The 10,701-nt window shown below is 45.0% G+C and overlaps 3 protein-coding genes across 3 annotated transcripts in view; 2 read left to right on the forward strand and 1 right to left on the reverse strand.

Annotated features, from left to right (window-relative positions):
- Window positions 1-436, forward strand: part of LOC112069219 (uncharacterized) — a 16,470-nt gene extending 16,034 nt beyond the window's left edge. The window contains exon 12 of the mRNA XM_024136510.2: window positions 353-436. The gene's annotated coding sequence lies outside the window, so the exon portion shown is untranslated. The remainder of the gene's footprint in view (window positions 1-352) is intronic.
- LOC139024065 (uncharacterized) overlaps window positions 1-2,138 on the forward strand; it is a 3,572-nt gene extending 1,434 nt beyond the window's left edge. The window contains exons 2-5 of the mRNA XM_070438454.1: window positions 353-554; window positions 857-951; window positions 1,082-1,206; window positions 1,698-2,138. Of these exons, the coding sequence (XP_070294555.1) occupies window positions 353-554; window positions 857-951; window positions 1,082-1,206; window positions 1,698-1,981 (706 nt within the window). The 3' untranslated portion in view covers window positions 1,982-2,138. The remainder of the gene's footprint in view (window positions 1-352; window positions 555-856; window positions 952-1,081; window positions 1,207-1,697) is intronic.
- Window positions 2,132-5,198, reverse strand: LOC112069211 (inhibitor of growth protein 2). Its single transcript, XM_024136499.2, has 2 exons — window positions 4,905-5,198; window positions 2,132-3,696 (listed from the first exon to the last, which is right to left on the reverse strand). The coding sequence occupies exons 1-2, from the start codon at window positions 5,047-5,049 to the stop codon at window positions 2,978-2,980; spliced, it is 864 nt and encodes a 287-aa protein (XP_023992267.1). The 5' UTR covers window positions 5,050-5,198; the 3' UTR covers window positions 2,132-2,977.
- Between the last annotated feature and the right edge of the window lie 5,503 nt (window positions 5,199-10,701).

A 10,701-nucleotide genomic window follows, 5' to 3' on the forward strand; every position in this document is an offset into this window, starting at 1 on the left:
TGTCTTTATACAGGTAACGAGTTCAAACAGGTGCAGTTAATACAGGTAATGAGTGGAGAACAGGGGCTTCTTAAAGAAAAACTAACAGGTCTGTGAGAGCTGGAATTCTTACTGGTTGGTAGGTGATCAATCTTATGTAATGCAATAAAATGCAAATTAATTACTTAAAAATCATACAATGTGATTTTCTGGATTTTTGTTTTAGATTCCGTCTCTCACAGTTGACGTGTACTCATGATAAAAATTACAGACCTCTACATGCTTTGTAAGTAGGAAAACCTGCAAAATCGGCAGTGTATCAAATACTTCTTCTCCCCACTGTATCTTCATCCCCTGATCCCTTCACTACCAGGTGGTGGTGTGTTCCTATTTCTCCCACACCTCAACGTTTTCAGCGTGGGGTCCCAGGAACACCTCACACCCTGGAGGACAGGACGTCCCTGCTGATCCTCCACACCGCCGCCCTCACCACCCGGGGGACACCTGGTGCTGGCCAACTACACCCAAGCTCAGCACATCCCTACCTCACCCTCTGGGACCTTCAGAAAGGCACGGTATGTACACTCTTAGAGAAAAGGGTTCATTGGCTGTCCCCTAGGAGAACCCTTTTTTTCTAGGTAGACCCTTTTGAGTTCCATGTTCAACCATCTGTAGAAAGGGTTGTACGTGGAACCGAAAAGGGTTCTTCAACGGGTTCTAGATATAACCTTTTCTTCTGAGTGTACAGTATAAAGCCAGATTCAAATAGCTTTCTTGGCCATCTGGGATCAGTGACAACACTATTTTACAGTACACTGGCTAAATTATTTGACCCCCCCCCCCCCCCCCATTATTGTATTTTTTACACTTGTGAAAGGTGAGGAAAAGATTGAAGAACGAGCCAGGAGTCTGTTGTGTGGCAATCACAGATGATGCCAGCAGAGTCGCCTTTGGGGTCAACGGATGTAACAAGTAATACGTTTCCAAATGACACGTAACTCATAACATCTCAGAGTCATCACGTTCCATATCTAAACATATGGCTCATCCCTTATGGGCTGTCACAATGACAAAGCTCATGCTTACCTCTTCTCCTGATTAGGCTTAAAGTGTGGGATCCCTTCAGGAGGAATCACAAGACTATCTCTGGCTACGCCAGCCTGAGGCTAGGAGGGTCCAACCAGCTTTATATCACCGAGGGAGGAGCCAAAGCCATTCTACTAGCAGGTAGGACAGAGATCACTTTAGATTTTCAGCCGTCTTTCCCTTTGTAGAAAAGTGAGATGATTAGGTTTCTCTGTGCACAAAGATATTGGCAACCTTGCACAAGTCACTATTTCTTGTCAAAAATAGATGTGGGGGGGGGGAAAAATACGGTTTTCAAACATGCACAGGACTCTAAACACAAAAATCTAAACTCACTTCAGTCAAAAATGATCTGGACTAAATTATTCCAAATTCAGATACATTTGGCTGGAGGAAAGTCATTCTCGACAAGTGTAATTTATCCTACTTGTGGTAAGTTGCAGGGGCCATTCAACCTGTTTTGAAAAGAGAAAAACAACTTCTCCATTGACAAGTGCAAGGGTGCCACTATATTTGAGCGCATCTGTAAGGGATAGTGGTGAGTGGAACAGGGTGTTTACACTCAGGTGAAAGTTATGTAGTGCCACACAGGTTATAGTAAAGTGACAATTCATGCTGTTTTATTCACACAGGTGAGCTGAGCGTATGGGACCTGGAGGCCTGCAACGTCCTGTCTGTCCTTTCCCCCGATGCCCACATCCAGTGTCTGACCCTCCTTGGAGGAGACAACAGTAGCACCCTACTGTTGGGCCTTAGCCACAGCCCCGCCCTCATCGCCGTCAGGCTGACGTCACAATCACAGGGGGTCGCCGTGGCAACCAGCTCCAGGGGCGAAGACGTGTTCTCGGAGTCCAGTAGTAGCGAGGACGAAGACGAAGACGAAAAGGACAGTCAGACACATGTAGGACTGGAGTAGAGTTTGTTCAGGAACTTCATATCACGTTATGAGTATTTGGAAATATCCTGACTTACTGAGACACCAGTCTTCGAACAGGATGACCTGATACGTAGAAGAAGGAATGTGTATATATATATATATATATATATATTTAAGAAAAGACAAGGATTGGTCTCCGATAACTGTTTTAATGGATAAAATAAATTTTACATTCTATTACACTAGTTTGTCAAAGAATATGTAGAATGTCTTCACAAACATGAAATACCATTCTGATAGTGCCCCCGATTATCATCATTATATAGCAAATCAAAAGTGCTGCACCTGAGGATGGTCAGTTGAAAATGACAGCTGGGAACGAAATCATAAAAATCACATTTTAGGTTAAGTATTGTGTCAAATCCAAACTCAGGTAAGCACCTCACATAAGGCAGAAACAGAGCAATCTAACCCCTCCGTCTGCCATACAAAATAAAACGTAGCACAATCAACTATTTAGCCCCACCTGGTAGTGACCAAATCAATGAATCGAGACTTGTTGATTTGGAACACATTTATTTTTTTAAACTGCATAAGAATTTAAACTTACTGAATTGAAAGAAGGGGCGAACAGAATGCATTCATTTTCACAAAAAGAGGACATCATTCAGGTACATTACATCAAGTCAAAATGGCTAGTAAGCCAAAATATGCTTTTTGAGTTACTTTAAATCCATTCCGCCAAGTGTTGAGTAACACGATAGAACCAGTAGATGGCAGCTTTAGGCTTCTTAAAGTCAACATCTGGCTTCCCAGAATAACCTTTAGGCTTCAGAGTGGGTCACCAGTATGATAACAGCACCAGTTCAGTATTGGTCAAATCCTTTACTCAAGAGTAGACGCTGCAGGAAATAGTGTTCCGATTTGTGCTCTCAAAACTTCACAACATTTTGTCATACCTTGAATGACTTACTTTGACAAACTCAACCCTCAGTTCGGCAATGTTCCCGAGAGGAAAGGGAGGACATGTCACTACTACCTGGACCTCCTGTCCTTTTTGTTCTTATCCAGGCTTTTGTCCATAGTCTTTTCGTTGTCCCCTCTACACTTGGGACAGAACCACTTCCCCTTGGGCTTGTAGGTGAGCCCCACGCAGGAGAAGTGGAACCACTCGATGGGGCACGCGTCGTTGTCGCAGCCAATCATCTCACCGTAGGACACCTGCTCGCACAGGCAGTAGGTGGGCTCGTTGGGGTCGATGGTGAACTCCACGGGCGAGGCGTCGCGCTCCTGTTTGGCTTTGCGCTTCTTCTTCTTGGCCGACTTTGACCTCTTCTCCCGCGGCTGCATAGGCAGCTCGTCCACCGGGTCTTCCATCACTGTTCCGTTCCCCGAGGCGTGGTTGGCGTCACGGCTCTCGCTGTTGCGCTGGCGTCTCGGCCGGCGGGCGGAGGAGCGCTCGGCAGGTGTGGACACCGCCGCCTCCTGAACGGAACCGGAGCGCCGCTCGGTGACGACCCGCTCCCGCTCGCTGGCCTCACTGGGCTCCTGGAGACAGAGGGAGTGGGAGTCCATCTGGCGGGAACGGTTCTCTACCAGCTCAGTCATCTGGGTGACCACATGGATCTTCTCGTCGCCCAGCTCCTGGCTGCTGATGAGGGCCCGCTGCAGCTGGATCTGAAGCCTCTTACGCTGTGCCACATCCCGCTCGCCCTGGTAGCGCTCATAGACATCATCAACCTCCTTCAGGACCTCTGCGAATGACAAGAGTTCAATGTTAGGATGGGTGTCTTATGCAATTGTGGAGTTACTATTGAGTTGAGAAATTTGCATTGGGAATACAATCATATCTGACGCTGTGTCAGTCAGAGGAAACTTTTACATACTCAATGAAGCTCCTGGTTGGAACGTGCACAATTGTATGCATATTTTATTGTTGCTGCAAACTGTAGGAGCACTGAAATCAGCTAATGACAATCTGACAAACTAGTGATAAGACGAAGATATTTGAATTTATAGATTCTTTACTACTTCCGCATTGGTTTATATTCAGGAAGTGATGACACTTTCTGCCTGATCAGGGGTCGTCACTAGCTGCCACAAAGTCATAAACCCCGCCTGTTTCTACATTGGTCTTGAAACCTAACCACGCTGCTAACATTATGCCTAACCTTAAATACTAAAAAGCGAATTTTATTTTTTATGAATTTGTACGATATTGACAATTGGCTGTGGTAACTAGTGACAGCCCTGGTCAGTGGGTTGTCCCTCTTTTCTTACTAAGTGGCTCACACACAAACGACTACAACAACACTTGGGCGTACAACTGTCAGACGAAGTAACGTTACTGGCAAAAATCACCTCGTAAATGGCACATTTTCATTACCGGCGGATTGCAACCACGACCATTTCGCTACTTCTCTAGCAAGCAATGATCCGTTTACTGAGCTAAGCTTGATAGCTAACGTTACGGCGCTCTGTAACGTCACTACGAATATAACATTTGCTAGCAAGCAACACCGTCGACAATAAGTCAACATCCCTTGCATAATAAACATAACGCATGCAAATGAAAAGGTTTACTAACTCTTAAGTAAGCCACTAAACGCCACAATAACACCCCTCTTGCCAAAATGGCTGATCTGTGGCTATCAATCTCATTGCTATCGAGCCAACTCGGACCTCACTTCGGAGACGTTGTTATGGATAACAAATTGAAGGCATACATAACTACTCGATAGAAGAACCAAACGTTATATTTCAGCAAGAAAAAAAATCGCGTTCAATACTAGCTAGCTAACGTTAGCTAGCTGCTAATGTATGGAGCATTAACGTCAGCTAGTTACAGTAGCTGCATAAAGTGACTCCGGCACTGGTCAATACAGCGCACTCATTTTTTAAACGGTTTTTATCGTCAAACTCCTAAGTAAAACCACCAAAACAACGAAAGGATAAACAATACCTTGATACTTTGAGTCAATTTCTCGTAGCAGAGAGACGTTTCTTTGTATATCCAAAGGCAGGGATTCAACACATTCCAAATAATCCTCCACATAGCTGACCAGTTGTGACTTTTCTACGTTTGGGTAATGATTATGACCTAACATTGTTCCACCGATGCATCGAGACAAGAAAACATGTACATAGATTTGAGATCATAAATTTAGCTAGCTAGTATGGTTTGTAATGGGCAGTTCCATCCGCAAGCGAACTGCAGCAGTTCACTTCAAACAAAAAACTGCACCCACTGCGCATGAGCGAGTGTATTCCTTTTATGGCAATGCATCGCATTTTCACATTTTTTACTTGACGGGATGGGCCATTCATATTTCTAGCTTTTGGATTGGCTGTGAACAAGATACTGATTTTGTCGCCGCAGTGTTTTAGGCTGCAATGTTACGTTTGTCAACAACTGCTGTCACCGACGTAACCACTAGATAGAGCTATAGGCTTACTCTATCCAGCTACAACGGTAGCTTGAAACGTAAACAAATCATCTGTGGCGACAAATGAAGGATATAATCCTAACTCTTTTCCTAACGTTAACCTCATGCTCCAAACCTGCTATGTTAGTTCTCATAATCCGCCACGTTATTTCACCCAACCTGCCACGTTAATTATGCTAACCTGTCCGTTAATGATCCTAACCTGCTATGTAAACAAAAATATCTGTGGCAACAAATCAACAATATCACCACATTTGTATTATGAACTTTTCCCGAGAAAGTAAGCCATTCATTTATATTTTATTAGGATACCCATTAGCTGTTGTGAAAGCAGCAGTTACTTTTACTGGGGTCCACATGAAACATGAAACATAACACAGAACATTAATAGACAAGAACAGCTCAAGGACAGAACTACATACATTTTAAAATGGCACACAGTCTACAGTCGTGGCCAAAAGTTTTGAGAATGACACAAATATGAATTTTCACAAAGTCTGCTGCCTCAGTTTGTATGATGGCAATTTGCATATACTCCAGAATGTTACGAAGAGTGATCAGATGAATTGCAATTAATTGCAAAGTCCATCTTTGCCATGCAAATGCACTGAATCCCCCCAAAAAACATTTCCACTGCATTTCAGCCCTGCCACAAAAGGACCAGCTGACATCATGTCAGTGATTCTCTCGTTAACACAGGTGTGAGTGTTGACGAGAACAAGGCTGGAGATCACTCTGTCATGCTGATTGAGTTCGAATAACAGACTGGAAGCTTCAAAAGGAGGGTGGTGCTTGGAATCATTGTTCTTCCTCTGTCAATCATGGTTACCTGCAAGGAAACACATGCCGTCATCATTGCTTTGCACAAAAAGGGCTTCACAGGCAAGGATATTGTTGCCAGTAAGATTGCACCCAAATCAAACATTTATCGGATCATCAAGAACTTCAAGGAGAGCGGTTCAATTGTTGTGAAGAAGGCTTCAGAGCGCCCAAGAAAGTCCAGCAAGCGCCAGGACCGTCTCCTAAAGTTGATTCAGCTGTGGGATCGGGGCACCACCAGTACAGAGCTTGCTCAGGAATGGCAGCAGGCAGGTGTGAGTTTCTCCAGGAAAAACATCAGGGACAGACTGATATTCTGCAAAAGGTACAGGGATTGGACTGCAGAGGACTGGGGTAAAGTCATTTTCTCTGATGAATCCCCTTTCCGATTGTTTGGGCATCCGGAAAAAAGCTTGTCCAGAGAAGACAAGGTGAGCGCTACCATCAGTCCTGTGTCATGCCAACAGTAAAGCATCCTGAGACCATTCATGTGTGGGGTTGCCTCTCAGCCAAGGGAGTGGGCTCACTCACAATTTTGACTAAGAACACAGCAGAATAAAGAATGGTACCAACACATCCTCCGAGAGCAACTTCTCCCAACCATCCAGGAACAGTTTGGTGACAAACAATGCCTTTTCCAGCATGATGGAGCACTTAAGGTAAAAGTGATAACTAAAACATCGATATTTTGGGTCCATGGCCAGGAAACTCCCCAGACCTTAATCCCATTGAGAACTTGTGGTCAATCCTCAAGAGGCGGGTGGACAAACAAAACACACAAATTCTGACAAACTCCAAGCATTGATTATGCAAGAATGGGCTGCCATCAGTCAGGATGTGGCCCAGAAGTTAATTGACAGCATGCCAGGGCGGACTGGCATTAACAAGGCTAATCTAAAAACAAAACTCCCTAAATTCTATCAGCATATCGATTGTGCTACCAGGCTGGAAAAACCCTAGATCATTGTTATACTATTTCCGCGACGCATATAAGGCCCTCCCCCGCCCCCTTTCGGAAAAGCTGACCACGACTCCATTTTGTTGATTCCAGCCTACAAACAGAAACTCAACCAACAAGCTCCCGCGCTCAGGTCTGTTCAACGCTGGTCCCGACCAATCTGAATCCACGCTTCAAGACTGCTTCGATCACGCGGATTGGAATATGTTCCGCATCGCGTCCAACAACAATATTGACGAATATGCTGATTCGGTGAGCGAGTTCATTAGGAAGTGCATTGACGATGTCGTACCCACAGCAACGATTAAAACATTCCCAAACCAGAAACGTGGATTGACGGCAGCATTCGCGTGAAACTGAAAGCGCGAACCACTGCTTTTAACCAGGGCAAGGTGACCGGAAGCATGACCGAATACAAACAGTGTAGCTATTCTCTCCGCAAGGCAATCAAACAGGCTAAGTCCCATACAGAGACAAAATCGAGTCGCAATTCAACAGCTCAGACACAAGAGGTATGTGGCAGGGTCTACAGTCAATCACGGATTACAAAAAGAAACCAGCCCCGTCGCGACCAGGATGTCTTGCTCCCAGACAGGCTAAACAACTTTTTTGCCGCTTTGAGGACAATACAGTGCCACTGACACGGCCCCCTACCAAAACCTGCGGCTCTCCTTCACTGCAGCCGAGGTGAGTAAAACATTTAAAACGTGTTAACCTCGCAAGGCTGCAGGCCCAGACGGCATTCCCAGCCGCGTCCTCAGAGCATGCGCAGACCAGCTGGCTGGTGTGTTTACGGACATATTCAATCAATCCTTATCCCAGTCTGCGTTCCCACATGCTTCAAGAGGGCCACCATTGTTCCTGTTCCCAAGAAAGCTAAGGTAACTGAGCTAAACGACTACCGCCCCGTAGCACTCACTTCCGTCATCATGAAGTGCTTTGAGAGACTAGTCAAGGACCATATCACCTCCACCCTACGGACACCCTAGACCCACTCCAATTTGCTTACCGACCCAATAGGTCCACAGACGACGCAATCGCAACCACACTGCACACTGCCCTAACCCATCTGGACAAGAGGAATACCATGTGAGAATGCTGTTCATCGATTACAGCTCAGCATTTAACACCATAGTACCCTCCAAACTCGTCATCAAGCTCGAGACCCTGGGTCTCGACCGCCCTGTGCACTGGGTCCTGGACTTCCTGACGGGCCGCCCCAGGTGGTGAGGGTAGGTACAACAAATCCCACCCCGCTGATCCTCAACACTGGGGCCCACAAGGGTGCGTTCTGAGCCCTCTCCTGTACTCCCTGTTCACCACGACTGCGTGGCCATGCACGCCTCCAACTCAATCATCAAGTTTGCGGATGACACTACAGTGGTAGGCTTGATTACCAACAACGACGAGACGGCCTACAGGGAGGAGGTGAGGGCCCTCGGAGTGTGGTGTCAGGAAAATAACCTCACACTCAACGTCAACAAAACAAAGGAGATGATTGTGGACTTCAGGAAACAGCAGAGGGAGCACCCCCCTATCCACATCGACGGGTCAGTAGTGGAGAAGGTGGAAAGTTTTAAGTTCCTCGTGTACACATCACGGACAAACTGAATTGGTCCACCCACACAGACAGCGTCGTGAAGAAGGCGCAGCAGCGCCTCTTCAACCTCAGGAGGCTGAAGAAATTCGCTTGTCACCAAAAGCACTCACAAACTTCTACAGATGCACAATCGAGGAGCATCCTGTCGGGCTGTATCACCGCCTGGTACGGCAACTGCTCCGCCCACAACCGTAAGGCTCTCCAGAGGGTAGTGAGGTCTGCAGAACGCATCACCGGGGGCAAACTACCTGCCCTCCAGGACACCTACACCACCCGATGTCACAGGAAGGCCATAAAGATCATCAAGGACAACAACCACCCAAGCCACTGCCTGTTCACCCCGCTATCATCCAGAAGGCGAGGTCAGTACAGGTGCATCAAAGCAGGGACCGAGAGACTGAAAAACAGCTTCTATCTCAAGGCCATCAGACTGTTAAACAGCCACCACTAACATTTAGCGGCCGCTGCCAACATACTGACTCAACTCCAGCCACTTTAAAAATGGGAATTGATGGAAATTATGTAAATGTACCACTAGCCACTTTAAACAATGCCACTTAATATAATGTTTACATACCCTACATTACCCATCTCATATGTAATATCTGTACTCTATATCATCTACTGCATCTTGCCATCTTTATGTAATACATGTACCACTAGCCACTTTAAACTATGCCACTTTATGTTTACATACCCTACAGTACTCATCTCATATGTATATACCGTACTCTATACCATCTACTGCATCTGCCATGCCGTTCTGTACCACCAACTCATTCATATATCTTTATGTCCATATTCTTTATCCCTTTACACTTGTGTGTGTGTGTAAGGTAGTAGTTGTGGAATTGTTAGGTTGATTACTTGTTGGTTATTACTGCATTGTCGGAACTAGAAGCACAAGCATTTCGCTACACTCGCATTAACATCTGCTAACCATGTGTATGTGACTAATAAAATTTGATTTGATTTGATTTGACTGCAGAGGTCTTGAAAAAGAAGGGTCAACAGTGCAAATATTGACTCTGCATCAAATTAATGTAATTGTCAATAAAAGCCTTTGACACTTATGAAGTGCTTGCAATTATACTTCAGTATTCCATAGTAATATCTGACAAAAATATCTAAAGACACTGACGCAGCAAACTTTGTGAAAATACATTTTTGTCTCATTCTCAAAACTTTTGGCCACGACTGTACATATCAATACATACACACAAAATATCTAGGTCAAATAGGGGAGAGGCTTTGCTTTGTGCAGTGAGGTGTTGCTTTATCTGTTTTTTAAAACCAGGTTTGCTGTTCATTTAAGCAATATGAGATGGAAGGGAGTTCCATGCAATAATGGCTCTATAGAATACTGTACGCTTTCTTGAATTTTTCTGGATTTGGGGACTGTGAAAAGATCCCTGGTGGCATGTCTGGTGGGCTAAGTGTGTGTGTCAGAGCTGAGCGTAAATTTAACTATGCAAACTATTTATATTTCTTATAAAAAGAAGAAGTGACACAGTCAGTCTCTACTCAACTCTTAGCCAAGAGACACTGGCATGCATAGTATTTATATTATCCCTCTGATTACAATGAAGAGAAAGATGTGCCTTTCTGTTCTGGGCAAGCTGCAGCTTAACTAGGTCTTTCTTTGCAGCACTTGACCACATGACTAGACAATCAAGCTAAGACTAAACTAGAGACTGCAGGACTTGCTTTTTGGAGTGTGGTGTCAAAAAAGCAGAGCATCTTATTATGGACAGACCTCTCCCCATCTTTAAAACCATTGAATCTATATGTTTTGACCATGGCAGTTTACAATCTAAGGTAACACCAAGTAATTTAGTCTCCTCAACTTGTTCAACAGCCACATCATTCATTACGAGATTCAGCTGAGGTCTAGAGCTTTGGGAATGATTTGTACCAAATACAATGCTCTTAGTTT

Source organism: Salvelinus sp. IW2-2015, unplaced genomic scaffold (genome assembly GCF_002910315.2).
Source record: "Salvelinus sp. IW2-2015 unplaced genomic scaffold, ASM291031v2 Un_scaffold933, whole genome shotgun sequence".
Lineage (NCBI taxonomy): Eukaryota > Metazoa > Chordata > Actinopteri > Salmoniformes > Salmonidae > Salvelinus > Salvelinus sp. IW2-2015.